The 19,705-nt window shown below is 46.6% G+C and overlaps 1 protein-coding gene across 1 annotated transcript in view; it reads left to right on the forward strand.

Moving 5' to 3' along the window:
* The first annotated feature begins 8,518 nt into the window (after positions 1-8,518).
* DENND6A (DENN domain containing 6A) overlaps positions 8,519-19,705 on the forward strand; it is a 107,901-nt gene continuing 96,714 nt past the window's right edge. Inside the window, exon 1 of the mRNA XM_077452019.1 lies at positions 8,519-8,730. Within this exon, the coding sequence (XP_077308145.1) occupies positions 8,587-8,730 (144 nt within the window). The 5' untranslated portion in view covers positions 8,519-8,586. The remainder of the gene's footprint in view (positions 8,731-19,705) is intronic.

Genomic DNA, 19,705 nt, shown 5'->3' on the forward strand with positions numbered 1-19,705 from the left:
TCACTTGTAAACAAACCGGCGTCATATTATGACGCTGGTTCCTCCCTCCCCTCTCTGTACCGATCGGTACAGCGGAGGGGAAAGAGATCGGTGTCAGCAGCGATGTGGGCTGCATCTGCAGTGCCCACATCGCTGCTCACCGAATTTAACCCCTCAATTCCCTGCCAATACTCTGCAATACCAGTGCATACTCTGCAATACCAGTGCATACTCTGCAGTACCCCCCATTACTCTGCAGTACCCCCCATTACTCTGCAGTACCCTGTCATTACTCTGCAGTACCCTACCATTACTCTGCAGTACCCCCCAATACTCTGCAGTACCCACCATTACTCTGCAGTACCCCGCCATTACTCTGCAGTGCAGTACCCTGCCATTACTCTGCAGTACCCTGTCATTACTCTGCAGTACCCCCCAATACTCTGGAGTACCCCCCAATACTCTGCAGTACCCTGCCATTACTCTGTAGTACCCCCCAATACTCTGCAGTACCCTGCCATTACTCTGCAGTACCCCCCAATACTCTGCAGTACCCGTCAATACTCTGCAGTACCCGCCAATACTCTGCAGTACCCCACCATTACTCTGCAGTACCCCGCCATTACTCTGCAGTACCCCGCCATTACTCTGTAGTACCCCCCAATACTCTGCAATACCCCCCAATACTCTGCAGTACCCCGCCATTACTCTGCAGTGCAGTACCCTGCCATTACTCTGCAGTACCGTGCCATTACTCTGCAGTACCCCCCAATACTCTGGAGTACCCCCCAATACTCTGCAGTACCCTGCCATTACTCTGTAGTACCCCCCAATACTCTGCAGTACCCTGCCATTACTCTGCAGTACCCCCCAATACTCTGCAGTACCCTGCCATTACTCTGCAGTACCCCCCAATACTCTGCAATACCCTGCCATAAATTGCCATACCCAGCCATACTCGGAGATACCCAGCCATACTCGGAGATACCCAGCCATACTCGGTGATACCCTGAAATACCCAGCCATAGACGCCCCCCACCCCTCACCGCCCTCCGGTGCTTCTACCAACTCGCCAGTACGATCAAAGCCAGAATCTTTTTTTTTATTTATTTATTTTTTATTTCAGGCTTCCCAGCCTAGAGGTGAGATGTGGGGTCATATTGACCCCCAGATCTCACTGTAAAGAGGACCTGTCACCCCATATTCCTATTACAAGGGATGTTTACATTCCTTGTAATAGGAATAAAAGTGATCAAAAATGTATTTTTGGGGAAAAAAATGTCAAACTAAAATAAATAAAGTAAAATGAACAATAAAAAATAAATAAAAAAATTTAAAGCGCCCCTGTCCCCATGTGCTCGCATGCAGAAGCGAACGCATGCGTAAGCCCCGCCCACATATGAAAACGGTGTTCAAACCACACATGTGAGGTATCGCCGTGAATGTTAGAGCGAGAGCAATAATTCTAGTCCTAGACCTCCTCTGCAACTCAAAACATGTAACCAGTAAAAAAAAATTTAAAGCGTCGCCTATGGGGATTTTTTAAGTAGCGACGTTTGGCGCCATTCCACGGGCATGTGCAATTTTGAAGAGTGACATGTTAGGTATCTATTTACTCAGCATAACTTCATCTTTCACTTTATGCAAAAATTGGGCTAACTTTACTGTTTTTTTTGTATTTTTTTAAGCACAAAACTGTTTTTTCCCCCAAAAAAACGCGTTTGAAAAATTGCTGGGCAAATACCGTGTGAGATAAAAATTTGCAACGACCACCATTGTATTCTCCAGGGTCTTTGCTAAAAAAAAAAAAAAAAATTTTTGGGGGTTCTCTGTAATTTTCTAGCAAATAAATTATGATTTTTACATGTAGGAGAGAAATGTCAGAATTGTCCTGGGTGCTCCAGAACGCCTGATGGCGCTCCCTGCAAGTTGGGCCTCTGTATGTGGCCACGCTGTGTAAAAGTCTCACACATGTGGTATCGCCGTACTCGGGAGTAATAGCAGAATGTGTTTTGGGGTGTAATTTGTGGTATGCATATGCTGTGTGTGAGAAATAACCTGATAATATGACAATTTTGTGGAAAAAAAAAAAGGAAAAAAAATCTTGATTTTGCAAAGAATTGTGGGAAAAAATGACAACTTCAAAAAACTCATCATGCCTCTTACTAAATACATTGGAATGTCTTCTTTCCAAAAAGGGGTCATTTGGGGGGTATTTGTACTTTTCTGGCATGTTAGGGTCTCAAGAATTGAAATAGGCCGTCAGTACTTCAGGTGTGATCAATTTTCAGATATTGGCACCATAGCTTGTGGACTCTATAACTTTCACAAAGACCAAATAATATCCACCAATTTGTACTTATTTTTACCAAAGATATGTAGTAGTATAAATTTTGGCCAAAATTTATGAAGAAAAAATTACTAATCTGCTAAATTTTATAACAGAAACGAAGAAAAATTCATTTTTTCGCAGAATTTTCGGTCTTTTTTCTTTTATAGCACAAAAAATAAAAAACTGAGAGGTGATTAAATACCACCAAAAGAAAGCTCTATTTGTGTGAAAAAAAGGACAAAAATTTCATATAGGTCCAGTGTTGCATGACTGAGTAATTGTCATTCAAAATGTGAGAGCACCAAAAGCTGAAAATTGGTCTGGTTATTAAGGGTGTTTAAGTGCCCAGTGGTCAAGTGGTTAACAGACCAAAAGTAGCAGTTAGAGGGTTGAGACAAACTACTTAAAGCAGAACTAAAGTTAAAAATTAGGAAAATTGCAAACAGGCAAGGTCTTTATTGCAGAAGAGACATGCAACCTGCCTGCCTGCCTGTTTGCAGTCCCATGTAGAATGTACACTGAGCTGTATCGGTGGTGGATTGCTTTTCAGAGGATGGTGAAAGGAGGTTTGCAGGTGTTCTGAAGGTAACAATGCTGCCTATTGGTACTCATGGTTGCAGTGTGTCCTTATTCACTTACAGGGCAGAGTTTGATAGGGGGCACCTGTCAAACTCATTAGGTAGTTTAAAAACTGCTGCAGCATATGGACTGTTGGATACTTGCCTCTCCCTGGATTACTGTACTTTGCTTGGTTGGGGAATGCTTCATGATAGGATGGGTCATACTCAGGGCTTTTTTGTCTTAGAGAATGGGTGCAGGAACCCAACCATGTCTGCCACACACACATACCTGCCAAATGGCATCAAATAGTAGCTCTTTCCTTTGCATACAACCCCCTCCCTCCACTGCCCTCATCTTCTCCCCCCTCCTTAAAAGCTCCACCATCTGTCACGTCTTACCTTTGTTGCAATATTAAGCTGAAACACCTATCCGGCTGTAGTACCTCCCAGCATACTATACTATAGTCACTTGCAAGGGAGATCATGCAGTAGGAGCATCAACAACTGGTGACCGGGGAATAAATGGAGATCACAGAGGGTGCAGCCTACCATGCACCCTCTCCTGCCCATGACTGCATTCATTATCACAGGACTTCCTACTGTATTAGTTACAGATGTCAATTTTTTATTTTTTTTGTTTTAAATTGATGTTTATTATATACCAAAATGTAAACCAAAAGAATACAAAAAGAAATTGCTGAACCATGATACAAAGCATCGTAGGAATAACAATGTATACTCATCTGAGCGGCACCATGTCTGTAGGGGAAACAGACCAACTGTTTTTACTGCCCCCTGGCCACCCATGTGAAAGGAGCCAAACGGTGACTGCATCTGATTGGATGCAATCACTATTCGGCTGAGGATTTCCACCTAATCACATTAAATAACACCTAATGGCTTTAAATTTTCAGTTTCCATTTGTTGAGCCGAATGGTGGCAACAGGGCCACTCACAGCTTAAATTTCAGCCTATTCAGCATGAATGGGGCAAAATAAACCCCTGTATGGTGGGCTTCTGGAGAGAAGCGGGGAAAGGGCCCCACAGACACTTTTAGTGCTGATTTATCAGGATAAACCATGAGCAAACAGACAAGTTTCTCGCTATTCCACTTAATTTACAAATATTCATGGGCCAAAAAAGTCTCCATCAGTGTTCCCCTTATATCTGGGTCCCTATCAGAGTCCCCCTTACATCAGAGTCCCCATCAGAGTCCTGCATTATATCAGCGTCCCCCTTACATCAGGGTCCTCATCAGAGTCCTGCATTATATTAGAGCTCCCCCTTACATCGAGGTTCCAATTAGAGTCTCCCCTTAAAGCAGAGTTCAAATTAGAGTCCCCCTTTACATCAGGATTCTTATCATAATCCACCCGATTCCTACCTCAAAATAAAGCCCCCCTAACATCAGGGTCCCCATTGCAGTCCCCCCCTCCTATACATCTGGGGACCAAACAGAGTCGGCCCTTACATCAAAGTCCCCATCAGAATTCCCCCTATACTTTATGGTCCCCCCTTACATCAGAGTCTACCTTAGGAGTCCCCCCTTACATCAGGGCCTTCATTAGAGTTCCCCTTACATCAGGGTCCCCATTACAGTCACCCCTTATCAGAGTCTCTATTAGAGGCCCCCCTTACATCAAGGCCCCCAACAGAGTCCCCATTACATTAGGGTCCCTATTAGAGTTTCCACTTACATTAGGGGTCCTCATTAGAGTCCACCCTTACATAAAGGTCCCCATCACAGTCCTGCTTTGAGTTTACCCTTACATCAGGATGACAATCAGAGTCCACCCTTTCCTACATCAGGGTCCCTATTACAGTCAACCCTTATCAGGGTCCCCATCAGAGTCCCCTTATTCATCAGTCTGTCTTAGGAGTCCTCCCTTACATCAGGATCCCCATTGCAGTCCCACCTTATACATCAGGGTAACAAACAGAGTCAGCCCTTACATCAGGGCCTCCATCAAAGTCCAACTTTACATCAACCTCCCCATCAGAATCCTCATCAGGGTCCCCCCTTACATCGGAGTCTACCTTAAGAGTCACCCCTTACACAAGGGTCCCCATTACAGTCACCCCTTATCAGATTCTCTATTAGAGTCCATCCTTATGTAGCGGCGGCTCCTGAAGAGCACGCACTATGCGTTTTTCTAAAGTTAAAGTTGCCTAAACTGCAGTTTGGTTTGGGTACAATTATCTAAATTGGGCCTTGGCATCAGTCTGACTGGACTGTGAGATGTTCAGCCTGGCCACAGGGGGCACTGTCTCATCTGGCAGGCATGGAACTATGGTCTTGTCAGGTGCTTAAATTGGAGGGCCACCCTGAAAAAAAAAATACATTAAAAATTAGAAAAAAAATCTGGAAAAAAAAATGAAACATTTTTTTTTAACTTACTAGAAATGCCTGTTGCTAGGCACATCGTCCTAATCTGCCTCTTCCTCCTCCGCGGAGATCTTCTGTCTTCTCTCCTCCGTGCGGCATCTTCTGGGTAATGGGTCGTGCTGTGTTCTGGGAACTCGCGCATACGCAGTAGGAAACGGGCAGTGAAGCCGCAAGCCAAAATGGCAGCACCGGGACCCGAGAGCCAAGGGATGGGTCAGCCTTGGGCGGCCGACATCACGGGCGCCCTGGACAGGTAAGTGTGCTTATTAAAGAGGAAGTAAACCCTGATGGGTTTACTTCCTCTTTCATTCCCTGCAAAGGCAAAGCATAATGGACTACTATGCATCGCATAGTAGTCCATTATATGTCACTTACCTGACACAGGAGCCAGAGAAGTCACTGCTGTCCCCTGTAGTCTGGCGCATCCATCTTCTCGGTGGGGTCTCGCAGCTCCGCCGCTGTCATTTGGCGAAGCCGCAATGACGTCACTCCCGCGCCTGCGCACGGGAGCCGACACGCACGACATCTCTGTCGTTGAAGATGCTGTGCTCAGTGCACCTGCGCGCCACTGTCTACGGCGCATGCGCCGTAGACAGCGGTGCCTGCCTTCGGGCAAATATCTCCTAAACCGTATAGGTTTAGGAGATATTTCTTGGACCTACAGGTAAGCCTTAATCTAGGCTTACCTGTAGGTCAAAGTATGTTGTAAGGGTTTACAACCACTTTAAAAGTCAGCAGCTACAGTGTTTGCAGCTGCTGACTTTAAATTTTTTTTTTTTAAAACCGGCCCTCCTCTTTAAGTTACGCTCTCTCGGAGTCCACGCAGTGGGAGTGACGCTCTCGCTGTGCTTTCTGGGAGAGGGTATTTAAGATGCGGACGTCACGTGGTTCGGGGTTCCGGTCCAGAATGATGTGCTGACTTCATGGTCCTGGTCCTTCTGACCAGCCCCCAGGAAGGCTATGGCCTGGGGTGCGGATCCACCCGACTTTAATGTCTCGGGACTGGCTAGCCCGAGGCAAGGAAACTAAAGGAAGGATTCTGAGGTGGTTGGGTGCCGTCACCGGTTCGGGAGAGACCCAGTGTACTTTAAAGCAGAGGTCCACCCTAAAGTGGACCTTCCGCTCATTGGAATCCTCCCCCCCTCTGGCGCCACAATTGGCACCTTTCAGGGGGGAGGGGGGTGCAGATACCTGTACAGTACAGGTATCTGCACCCACTTCCGGTGTAGATTCTGCAGAAGGTATGCCCCTTTCCGCAGAATCTACGCCCCTTTCCGAAAGTCCCCCGCTGCCTGCTGGGAAACACACGGATCCCAGAGACAGCGGGGACCATCCTTATTGTGCAGCTCGACTCGCGCATGCGCAGTAGGGAACCAGGAAATGAAGCCGAAAGGCTCCACTTCCTGATTCCCATACCCAAGATGGCGGCGGCAGCACCCGAGAGACGATCGAGAGATCGGGTTCGGGTGCCGACATCGCGGGCACGCTGGGCGGGTAAGTGTCACTATTTTAAAAGTCAGCAGCTGCAGTATTTGTAGCTGCTGGCTTTTAAAAAAAAAAACTGCGGAACTCCCGCCGGACTCCCGCTTTAAGCATTCCAGTGGAGGACTCTTCAGAAGAACACCACATATGGGTTGGTTTTCTTAGCAAGAGCCTGGAAGGGCTGAAGTAACTGAGAGAATCCGATCTTGTGGATGTCGCCAAGCTGGCTGAAAGATCCAGGTATCCCACAAGTGTTCTCAAGCTTAGTTTTCCTACGGGTCCTACAACAATGTCTGTGGCAGACACATTATCTTGTACGTTTCTACAACAACGTCTGTGGCAGAGACTTGTTCCTGAGTAAGCACCTTGTTGGCTGCTAGGCCTTGTGAGAGAGGGACTGTCCAACCTGAGTAATCATCCAGTTGCAAATGGCTATTCTCTGGATGCAGTCAAAGTAAGCAAGTTCTTTAACGTTTTATTTGACTTTGACTCTAAGCCCTTGTACACACGGTCGGAGAATCTGTCGGAATGAGTCTTATCGGACCGCGTCGTCAGATAATCCGACTGTGTGTGGTATGCATCGGACTGATTCCGTCCGAATCTCCAAATTTCCAACATGTTGGAAATATTTCCCGACCAACTGGGCCGGACGGACCTAATCCGATCATGTGTAGAGCATTTTGATCGGACCAAGTGCCACGCATGCTCAGATCAAATTCCTACATCAAAGCTATTGGCTACTAGCCTGAATGTAGTCCCATCGTAACGAAATTACGTCATCACGTTCTGAAAAATCTGATTTTTTGCCAACTTGGCCCGATCGTGTGTATGCAACAGTTTCGGACACAATCCGTCGGACTAAATCCGACGGGCAAAATCTGACGGATTTGGTTGACAAAATCTCTGACCGTGTGTACGTGGGCTAAGAGTACCTGAACTTTCCTTTCCAACCCTCTGATCCCAAGTTGAAAGACTGTTCAATTGTCTGAGTTTTGCAAATCAAATCCATACAAGTGGATCTATTGTCAGTCTCAAGTTACTGGGCCATCTACCATGGGACATCCCCTAGACGTGCAACAAGGAGAACGGAAGGTAACGGTAAGCCCAAAAATAACCAGCAGCTCCTTCGGGGGTTAGTGCTACACTTACATCAAGGTCCCCATCAGAGTCCTCATACATCCATCAGAATATGCCTAAAGAGTCCCCCCTTACATCCAGGTCCCTAGTAAAGTCCTCACTTACATTAGGGTCCCCATTAGAGTTTTCCCTTGCATCAGGGTCCCCATTGGAGTCTTCCCTTACATCATGGTCCCCAGCTCAGTCCTGCCTTAAATCAGAGTCCCCCCTTTCATCAGGGTGACAATCAGAGTCCCCTTATCCATCAGTCTACCTTAGGAATCCCCCTGACATCAGGGTACCCATTACAGTCACCCCTTATCAGGGTCTGTATTAGAGCCCCTCACATCAGATTGGATGTCTGCTGGATAAAATTTTGCAGAGAGCCGGATGTGGCCGTAGTTGGACCCCCTAATCTAATTCATATAGGCAAACTATGTTAACTTCATTGTGAACTTGAAACAATGCTGAGAACCATTTGCAGGCACAAATCTCCGTGTCCCCGGGGATCAGACATTGCAATGCCGTCTATGAATACAGCAGATCCAGCTGATCACACAGTGACGCCCTGAGGCTGTCGTACACACAGAGAAGGTCGCCATGGTAATGTTTCCTGGCGGATGAGGAGTTCCCCCTTCTTCTCCTCTTCCATCACCAGCAGGCGGCGGGCGCTCAGTGATGACGTAGAAAGTGTTGATTGACGGCTGGATGGAAGCTCGGTGGCTTTAGACATGTCTACCCTGGGGATAGAGGGGAGCGAGGAGGCGCAGAGCCCCGGCGGGGAGCCCCTGACCCTTCCATGGGATCGCTTCTCCGCCTGGCTACATTGTATCTGTGTGGTGGGCTTCGATCTGGAGCTGGGACAGACAGTGGAGGTGAGAGGGGGGCTCTGCAACTTCTTCTATCACTTCCATTGGGACTGCACCTGTCCTGTGTGATCAGTGCTGGGGGCATTCTCCTTGTGTTCAGGGGCGATCATCCGACATCAGATGATTCAAGCAGATCCAAAGGCAAAGCTATTTTTTCTTTTTGGATGGACTAAATGAGGGTTGTAACCCCTGTCTGGTTTTTGTTTTTGCTATCTGCATCCCATTGGAGGGATTTCCCTACATTTCCTGCCCCAAAGCAAGGGAGAGGAAATCCCTCTAAATCCAGAACCGGTGTCCCCATTGCAAGGTTTCCCCTCTCTTCCTGTTCTGGTGACAACCCAACATTTGTGATTTTCTTTTATTTTTGCTCTTGGTGCTAATAGCAAACAGGACAAAGAGAGAAAGAGAGAGGTTTAATCTTCCTAATGTGGAAACGGCAATAAAAATCCTGACCTGGTTCTAATCCCTCTCTGCTAGGTCTAAAACTAAAAGTAATGATAAAATGTTTTGCCTTTAGTTACTTTATAGCATAACTAAAGGCAGCATTTTTTCTTTTGTTTTGGATAGTGTGGAGAAGGATTAGAAACTGTGTCAGGTTTTTATTGCTTTCTCTGCCCCCTTTAGGCATGGGCACCCAGAGAACGGTAAAAACAATTGGTTGAGCCGTGGTTTTACTTCCCATCTGAAGCCTACAGTACAGCCAGAAGCGATAGTTTACATGCTAGTGCAGTGGTGCTTTGTGTGATGTTGAGTTGACAGTCCCATGCCTGATAAGGGGGCCCTGAAGTGTCACAACTTACCGATGTAATGACAGATATTTGGACATAATCTGAAGATCTGTGGTGTCCTGCCGATTAGGGATGACGCTCCACGTGCAGAGCCCGCCAGGAAGTCGGCGCAGCGCTTCGCTAATCACAGGCGGTGAGATATTGACCGATCTCTGCAGCAGCACATCGGGGCAATGTCTCACTGCCTGTGATTAGTGCAGTGCCGACTTCTTGGCGGGCTCTGCTCGTGAAGCATGCGAACACGCCTCAGCTTATCCTTACTGCTGATATGTGTTGACATGTTGAGGGAGCACCAGGCAGCACCGTACTTGCAAGTCACACTGCAGGGGGGGAGCCAAACGATTGGCTCGCAGTTGCGGCGCATTGGTTCCGTTGTAAATTGCAGGCGTTCGGAAGACGGCTGGATCGCCTCCTGAACTTCTGACAGCAGCTGGTTAGCCACATTCTGTAAAGCAGTCCACTGTGGATCACTTTTCAGAGAATAATCAAGGGTAAACATAGCCATAGGGAGATTCATCTTCTCTACTTGTCCTGTTTACTACTATTACTGAAAGTGAAGGGAAATCCCAAAACTTGGTTTGTCACCAGAACAGGAATAGGGGAAATATTTGCCAATGGGGACGCTATCCTCACTTTGGAGGGATTGCCTCTCACTTCCTGTTGTGGCTATAATACAGCAAGTGAGATCCCCTCAATGGGACACAGATAGCAAAAGACAAAAAAATCTGACAGTGGTTATAACCCTCCCTTACTCCATCTGAAATGCCTTCATTTATATTTTAATCATTCCCTATTATGTTCAACATGGAAAAAAACAAAAACCGTGTGTTGCACACACATTAAGTGCTAGTTCACACCAGACGCAGTTCCGTGCGCTTTTTTTTCTGCACAAAATGCATGCACAGTCTTTTCCATGTATTTCAATGGCTCTAGTTCAAACCATGCAGTCAGTTTCTGCACCGGAAACTGACTGCATGGTGTGAACTAGAGCCATTGGGATACATGGAAAAGACTGTGCATGCATTTTTTTAGTGCAGAAAAAAAAGCACACGAAATGGAACGGAATTGCGTCTGGTGTGAACCAGCACTAAAGTAAAAGGTGTCCTCAGTAAGCTTCCAGCACATGAGAACAGTAAAAGCCACTGGGGCTTTTCAGTTTCTACTTCAATAGAACACACAAGACATTTTTATAAAATATTTTATTATATAAAATCCACAAACTATACATCTAAAGTCATTTTTCTATATGTAGCTATTTATGAACAAACCATTTCCACATGTAGAAAACCATGATCTTCCTCACCAGTGAGCAACTGCCAGTGACTGTTGTTGCACGTGATCAGGTGTTCTAATTTTAGGATTCCGAGTAGAAAATAAACATCCTAAAGCAGAACTAAACCCACCAATTTAACTCTTTTAAAAAAAACGGTTACATTCCTGGAATGCCAGGATTGCCAACTGTCACCTTTTGCTTGTGCTTTCAAACAAACTGTCAAACCGTCAAATGGCTGGAGTCTTAACTGATCACATGTGCAGCATCTTGACATTTGCAGGTCAAACAGGCTAAGATTGCAGCTTTCTTGGCTGAAAAGGATAGGAGGGTTTAGTTCCCCTTTAAGGCTGCATTCACACGACAGCGTTTTATAAACAGCATTTTGAATTTCATTTCACAGCACTAATGTGGGAATGACAAAATGTGGAACTCACTTTTGAGATGCCATTTATTTTAATGACACTGCAAATAGCAGTGCTGGTCTGCCGCGTGATAAAAAGTGCAGCGATGTGGGCAACCCACATTGCGGGACGCATGTCGCCCCAAAGTAGCTCCTGAACTATTTTTGGCCGATATGCGTCCCGTGATGTGGGTTGCCGCGATTGTAGCTCATAGTTACATAGTAGGTGAGGTTGAAAAAAGACACAAGTCCATCAAGTTCAACCCATGTGTGTGATTATATGTCATATTCCTGTATGTTGCGGTCGTTCAGGTGCTTATCTAATAGTTTCTTGAAACTATCAATACCCCCCGCTGAGACAATCGCCTGCGGAAGGGAATTCCACATCCTTGCCGCTCTTACAGTAAAGAACCCTCTATGTCGTTTAAGGTTAAACCTCTTTTCTTCTAATTTTAATGAGTGGCCACGTGTCTTGTTGAACTCCCTTTTGCGAAAAAGTTTTAACCCTATTGTGGGGTCACCAGTACGGAATTTGTATATTGAAATCATATCCCCTCTCAAGCGTCTTTCCTCCAGAGAGAATAAGTTCAGTGCTCGCAACCTTTCCTCATAATGAATATCTTCCATGTTTTATTGCGTGGCAGACCCGCGCCGCGATTTGAGGTGTCATTTGAATGAATGGCATCTCAAATGCGAGTACCGCTTTTTGTCATTCACACATCATTCGCAGCAGATCTGCTTGCGATTCAAAGCGCTGTAGTGTGAATGCAGCCTAAGGGCTCGTTTACACCATATCTGCATGAAAACTGATGGGAAAACCACGCAGATTTCCCTTGCTTAGACGCCAGTTTCACAGCAGTTTACATTAGTTTTCGTGTGCGTTTCAGTCAGTTTTTATGCAGTTATATGCCCTATTCACACCAATGTTGATATTATGTCAGTTTTTTTCCTTGTGCAGGAAACTGTGCTGATTCCTGCGCAAAAAAAAGTTGCACTTTGTGGTGTGAATAGGACAAATTGTTCTCTTTGAGTCCTCTCAGAATGCGTGCAGAAAAACTGACGTCTCACCATGGTGTGAAGGAGGCCTAAAGCAGAACTATACTCGCCTCCACTCCAGCACTGCAGTGTCTTTGAGCTCTCTCCCTTACCTTTGATCTCTTTAACCAGTCTTCATCTGGGTTCAAATCTTTGACTGTTTTTATTGGTCAGGCAATAGATTTACCCATCCATGCTAAAGCCAGCCATCTCTTCTGCCGGGACTGGCCGAGATTTTAAAGCGGAGGTCCACCCTAAAGTGAACCTTCTGCTCATCGGATTCCTCCCCCCCTCCGGCGCCACAATTAGCACCTTTCAGGGGGAGGGGGTGCAGGTACCTGTACAGTACAGGTATCTGCACCCACTTCCGGGATAGCTCTCTGCGGAAAGGGGTGTAGATTACGCCCCTTTCCGAAAGTCCCCCGCTGCCTGCCGGGAAACACACAGATCCCAGAGGCAGCGGGGACCGTCCTTATTGCGCAGCGCGACTCACGCATGCGCAGTAGGGAACCGGGAAATGAAGCCGAAAGGCTCCACTTCCTGATTCCCATACCCAAGATGGCGGCGGCAGCACCCGAGAGACGATCAAGAGATCGGCTTCGGGTGCCGACATCGCGGGCACGCTGGACAGGTAAGTGTCACTATTTTAAAAGTCAGCAGCTGCAGTATTTGTAGCTGCTGGCTTTAAAAAAAAAAAAAAAACGCGGAGTCCCGGCGGACTCCCGCTTTAACCATGTATGGGTACTTGCCGTGATTTGAACCATGTATGGGTGGGCAGGCTGAATGTATCCAAGCTGATCGATCAACTTGGGCACAGCCAGCCTGTTGGAACTTACATTTGATTATTAATATAATAATCGCTAGCAGTAGTCACTGTTCTCTTGGTAGGGGCAGCATTCCCTGCCCTCATCGGGATAGTGCAATGGCTTTGTGGGATTCCCCCATCAAAACGTAATGTGTTGATGGGGTAATCAAGCAATTTTCTTTCATGCAACCCGTGATTGCAGCAAAGAAAATTGCTCTGTCTAAAGCCCCATACACACTATCAGAGTTTCTGCTGATTTTTGTCTTCAGATTTACCAAAACCATGTAGTGCAAGGGCCTGCCTGATTGCATACACATTGAAACTCCTAAGGTTTGACCTCCTATTATATGGTTTTGGTAAATCTGAAGACAAAAATCAGCATAAAATTTGATAGTGTGTATGGGGCTTAAGGTTGGCCTTAAAAGCATGGTTGGATAAGTATCCTGCTGTGGGCTATTGTATTGTGACAGCTGTCAAAATACCTGAACAGTGTGCAGCTTTTTTCTTCCCGGATTTTTCACTTTGAGTTTTTTCAGCCGGTGGTGTTAGCAGGGCCCCATACAGCTTGAATCAGCTTTTGATCGATTTTCACTGATCAACTGGAATTTAAGCCATATATGGCCAGCTTTTGGGGGGGGAACACCCGAAGGAGGCCAGTAATCTCTGTTGGTAAAATATCGGGACCCCTCTGTACACAGCAGAAGCTGTCACACAGCTGACATGTTGCTTTCCATAAGTCTTTCCAGATCTGTAATTCATTGCATGTGTTCTCATTTGTTTTAAAGAAGGAAGACTGTTTAGTTTTGGAAAATAAACTGAACTGATCCGTACATTGTGTTACATTCACATGATCCGCTCGTCCTGGCGGATTAGGAACACTTTATTAGCAAATGAGTTAAAAGAATTCAATGTCATATTCTGAACACAAGTGTTGTCCCTGTGACATGACTACTAATCGTTGTATCCAGAACAGACCGAGTATTGTTGGTTTTCTTCTGGTTTTGTACTGATGAATTCATTGAATTGCGATGGGTGATGCATAATTCACCATTGCTACAAAGTGGAGATACGTGTGTTCAAACAGTAAAATGCCATTATAAATATATCTTTATACACGCTCTCAGAATTATGCATGCAAGTGGAAGAAGTGCTTCCCTGCCAGCCTCCTACCACCCAAGCAACTGAGCTGTAAATAAAACCTTTAATTTAGAAGTATAGCCACATCTTTTTTGGCTGTACTTCTCCTGTAGGTCACAGGAGTGCAGTTTGTTCTGCACTCCTGTGACCCGTTTTCAGCCGACTGCAGGCTAAAGTCTGCTGGCAGCTGGTCCTGGCTCCAGAATGATCCCAGCCATGTGCTTGGGATCCACCCAGATACCTGGACCAGCATCTGGCTCAGCCTCTCAACAATCCGCTCAAAGCCACCCCCTCCACAGCCCATTGCACCAGTGAGAGCTGGAGGGGCAGAGCAGAAAGCCACTGACTGACAGGCACGGCTCTCTGCTCAGAGTGGAGGGGGAAAACTGAGCCATCAGCCCTCTTTGATTGCGCAGTTCTCACTGCAGAGCCAGCAGGGGACAGATGCAGCATAAGATTGACTTGCAATTACCTAGGTGAGTATAAATGTTTTTTTTTTTTTCTATGTCCATACTTCTCCTTGAAAAACAAAGATTTTATGAGAAATAGCATTTAAAAAAACTACTCGCCTTGGTCCCTGGTTCCAGCAGGTGCAGGTGATGTTACCGCTCCTCACTGCTGCCTCCTAGCCACTGAAAATTATGCGAAAATGCACTTCTGCAATGGACTGAGATGCATTATTGCAGGATTTCAAGTGGACAGCTATCCCTGGAGGCAGATTAAATCTTTACTTTCAAAGTGTTTTTTTTTTTTTTTTAAGGAGGAACTGTAGTCTGCTCACATAATTTGTAATATAAACGTCTTTGCTATTCTGAAGCTTCCTTCCAACCACTTTGCATATTATTTTATATATACTTTGTTCTGTACTTGTCAAATATGCTGCAGAAATCTCCCTCCACTGGGTCTGGCTGCAATCATTTTAACTGTGGGCAGCTGAAGCTGCTGCCTGTTCACTACTTGGATTTACACACACACACATACACACACACACACACACACCTCCAGCTCTGCAGCTCTCATTGGCCTTCATGGCTCATCTTTCTGGCCAACTCGCAAAAGAGTGAGAGAGAAAGAGCTGTGCATGATATCATAAGCCTAGGCTAATGACCAGACAAGAAAGAGGAAGTGGGCTGTATACAGTGGTGTGAAAAAGTGTTTGCCCCCTTCCTCATTTCCTGTTCCTTTGCATGTTTGTCACACTTAAGTGTTTCGGAACATCAAACCAATTTAAACAATAGTCAAGGACAACACAAGTAAACACAAAATGCAATTTGTAAATGAAGGGGTTTATTATTAAAGGTGAAAAAAAATCCAAACCATCATGGCCCTGTGTGAAAAAGTGATTGCCCCCTAAACCTAATAACTGGTTGGGCCACCCTTAGCAGCAACAACTGCAACCAAGCCTTTGCGATAACGTGCAATGAGGCTTTTACAGCGTCCTGGAGGAATTTTGGCCCACTCATCTTTGCAGAATTGTCCTAATTCAGTTACATTAGAGGGTTTTCGAGCATGAACGGCCTTTTTAAGGTCATACCACAACATCTCAATAGGATTCAGGTCAGGACTTTGGCTAGGCCACTCCAAAGTCTTCATTTTGTTTTTCTTCAGCCATTCGGTGGTGGACTTGCTGGTGTGTTTAGGATCATTGTCCTGCTGCAGAACCCAAGTTCGTTTCAGCTTGAGTACACGAACAGATGGTCGGACATTCTCCTTCAGGATCTCTTGGTAGACAGCAGAATTCATAGTTCCTTTTATCACGGCAAGTCTTCCAGGTCCTGAAGCAGCAAAACAGCCCCAGACCATCACACTACCACCACCATATTTTACTGTTGGTATAATGTTCTTTTTATGAAATGCAGTGTTCCTTCTACGTCAGATATACTTGGACACACACCTTCCAAAGAGTTCCACTTTTGTCTCATCGGTCCACAGAATGTTGTCCCAAAAGTCTTGGGGATCATCAAGATGTGTTGTGGAGAAATTGAGACGAGCTTTGATGTTCTTTTTGCTCAGCAGTGGTTTTCTCCTTGGAACTCTGCCATGCAGGCCATTTTTGCCCAGTCTTTTCCTGATGGTGGAGGCATGAACGCTGACCTTAACTGAGGCAAGTGAGGCCTGCAGTTCCTTGGACGTTGTTGTGGGGTCTTTTGTGACCTCTTGGATGAGTCGTCGCTGCGCTCTTGGGGTAATTTTGGGCGGCCGGCCACTCCTGGGAAGGTTCACCACTGTTCCATGTCTTGGTGGATTTTTTGTGTGCATTTGTGGATAATGGCTCTCACTGTGGTTCGCTGGATTCCCAAAGCTTTGGAAATGGCTTTATAACCCTTTCCAGACTGATAGATCTCAATTACTTTCTTCCTCAATTGTTCCTGAATTTCTTTGGGTCTCGGCATGATGTGTAGCTTTTAAGGATCTTCTGGTGGACCTTACTGTGTCAAGCAGCTCCTATTTAAGTGATGCCTTGATTGTGAAAAGGTGTGGCAATAATCAGGCCTGGGTGTGGCTAGAGAAATTGAACTCAGGTGTGGACAACCACAGTTATAGTATGTTTTAACAAGGGGGGCAATCACTTTTTCACACAGGGCCATGATGGTTTGGATTTTTTTTCACCTTTAATAATAAACACCTTCATTTACAAATTGCATTTTGTGTTTACTTGTGTTGTCCTTGACTATTGTTTAAATTGGTTTAATTTCCCGAAACACTTAAGTGTGACAAACATGCAAAGGAACAGGAAATGAGGAAGGGGGCAAACACTTTTTCACACCACTGTAAGGTATTTACTGGCAGAAAAAAATGTTTTACTATCCAAAGTTAAAACAACAAGGGCAGAATATTTAATAGATGGAAAGATGAAAAAAATGACTGAAGTTCTGCTTTAATTGCTAATTTTGTTTGGGTGACAGGGGGCTGGGAGGTAATCGGACCATCACCACCTTCCGCTGTCACTGCGTGTGAGCCTAGCCTTTAAATCAGCCAAATTAAATTGAAGCTCCAGCCAAAACTTTTTTGGTTTTTTTCTCAACCTGGGGGTCGGGACCCCCTCAGAGGTCAAATGATTTTGCAAGAGGTCACTGATTCCAGAACTGTTCCTAAAGCCCAGGCTGCTCTCCCAGCCTTTTCGCGGCCACCAAGCAGGGCTTTCCCTGGAGTCTTTGGCCGTGCAGGTGGGCTGTTCCTGGAGCTCCGGCCACCTACTCAGCCTCTTTGCAACTGCCCATCATGTTCACGGCATGACTGGGGGGCAGAGACTAGAGGTCAGCTGACTGGTGAGGAATGTAAAGTGGGAGGGGCTGGAGGCGACCCTATCTCCCGATTTCGGCATAGGTGTCACTGCTACGAAACGCCACAAAGATGACGACACAGTTAAGCCAGAGAAAAAGTGAATAACACTGGATAACCCTACCTGTGATTATAGTTGCCATTAAAAGTCCCCAAACAGTTCTCAGATCAGCAGATGACCTTGATTAAGAGCACCTAAGTTGGCTGATTAGCCCCCCCCCCCCAGCGCTGCCACTGATCCCATCATCCCCCACACCAAGGAGTAAGGCTGCTTTCACACTGGGGCGGGAGCAGCGTCGGCGATAAAGCGCCGCTATTTTTAGCGGTGCTTTACCGTCGTTTTAGCGGCGGTGTGCGGGCGCTAGCGGGGTGGTTTTAACCCCCGCTAGCGGCCGAAAAGGGGTTAAACCCGCCCGCAAAGCGCCGCTGCAGCGGCGCTTTGCCGGCGGTATTGCCGCGGTGTCCCATTGATTTCAATGGGTAGGAGCGGTATAGGAGCGGTGAATACACCGCTCCTTCACCGCTGCAAAGATGCGGCTAGCAGGACTTTTTTCACCGTCCTGCCAGCGCATCGCTCCAGTGTGAAAGCCCTCCGGCTTTCACACTGGAGTTAAAGGGGCCGGTTTTTTTCAGGCGTTACACAGGCGCTATTTTTAGCGCTGTAACGCCTGAATACCGCCCCAGTGTGAAAGCAGCCTAAGAGAAGGAATAAAAATAGATAATACATGGAAGGGAGAGGAAAAGAGGGGGAGGAACAAAGAAAAAGAGAAAGAAAGACAGCTAGAGAGAGGGATGGCGGGGGGGGGGGGGAATTGGGATAGGGAGAGGTAAAAGGAGAACAAAGAGAGAGAGTGGTACATCCTAAAATGTACAATAAGGGGTTTTAATACTGTACGAGTGGAAGGGAGTGCTAAATTTCCGTGGGTTAGGGGCACAAATTACTTGTTTTGACTTGGGTGCTGACAACCCACGCTACGAAAATAATTTTCTCCAGTCATCTTCCAGGACGGCACACCTGAGAGATGACTGGTCCACCTGACAGGAAACACAATCAACAACAAGTTTAAAAGTCCCCACCCCTCCCTCAGACCCTCAGTTCTTGATTGTGTTTCCCACAGATGACAGCGAAACCAAGTTTCTCCTTTTATTTTTTTTATGGAGAGGTCTGGGACCTCGCTTTTTCCTAGAGAGGATTATCCTTGTTTGTGGGGCTCAGCGGACAGGGTCTGCCTTTCTCCCTTGCAACCCCCAGAGACACCTGGGGGAGATAGTCCTCGTTTAAAGTCTCCTTTAGGAGCCCTGTTTGCAGCTACGTGGGACAGGGGAGTTGTCCTAAACGTGCTGCTCCCCATTTGTGTTTGCCTACCTTGAGCGACTGTTCGTTGGTGGTAAGCTGCATTCCTCCAGTGCTGAACGCGGTGGCGTGCGTTCCAGCTCTACGGCGCAGGTCCGGAAGTCCGGATGCATCACTTCCGGCCATCGGATTTCCGGATGGAGGCTGGGAGGTCTGGACGCATTGGCGTGCGTTCCAACTGCACGGCGCAGGTCCGGAAGAGGCCGTACGTCACTTCCGGCCGACGGACCTCCTAAAGATGGCGCCGACCGGCGGGAATATTCAAACAGCAGAGGCTGCAGTGAAGCACCCCGGCTACTGTTTGTGAAAACGCTGTTTACCTTGCAGCACTTTCAAAGGCAAACAGGGGAACGCTCAGGACTGTGCCTTAACCCAGCGATTCTGCAGGGCAGCTAAAATCGCCATGGAACTGGAAGGTCCGTCTGAGCAGACAGCCATTGAGGTCGCCACAGGGGGTGAGTGATCCAGCTGTGTTTTGAGGGGCGGGGTACTCTGAGGTAGACTCCCCTTGGCCCTTTTAGACTTGAGTAGCTAATTGTTAAATTTCCTATTTTCCAGGGACTGAAGGCTCTGCCCAGGGGTCAGCCTGTAGGTCTAAAGGAAAGGCTACTTCAAAGTCCAAACGCTGTGGTTATTGTAATGCTAAATTAGCACAGGACCACAGCAAACCTTTCTGCGATAGATGTATCTTTAAACTCGCAGGCAGGGAGACCGCTCAGGTCGTGAAGGAATGTAGGGCTTTACAGTCTGAAATGTTAGCCACCCTTCAATCTTTTCAAACTACTCTAGTGAAGAGCCAGGATGAGAGTCCCTCTGAGAGAGAGAGATTCCTCACTCACAAGAGAATTTTTCCACATCCTATACGGAGAGTTCCCAGGGCCAGGCCTCCCTATTGTCTGAGGTGGAG

This window comes from Lithobates pipiens, unplaced genomic scaffold (assembly GCF_037356315.1).
Source record: "Lithobates pipiens isolate NorthernLeopardFrog02 unplaced genomic scaffold, aLitPip1_a1.2 Scaffold_23, whole genome shotgun sequence".
Taxonomy (NCBI): domain Eukaryota; kingdom Metazoa; phylum Chordata; class Amphibia; order Anura; family Ranidae; genus Lithobates; species Lithobates pipiens.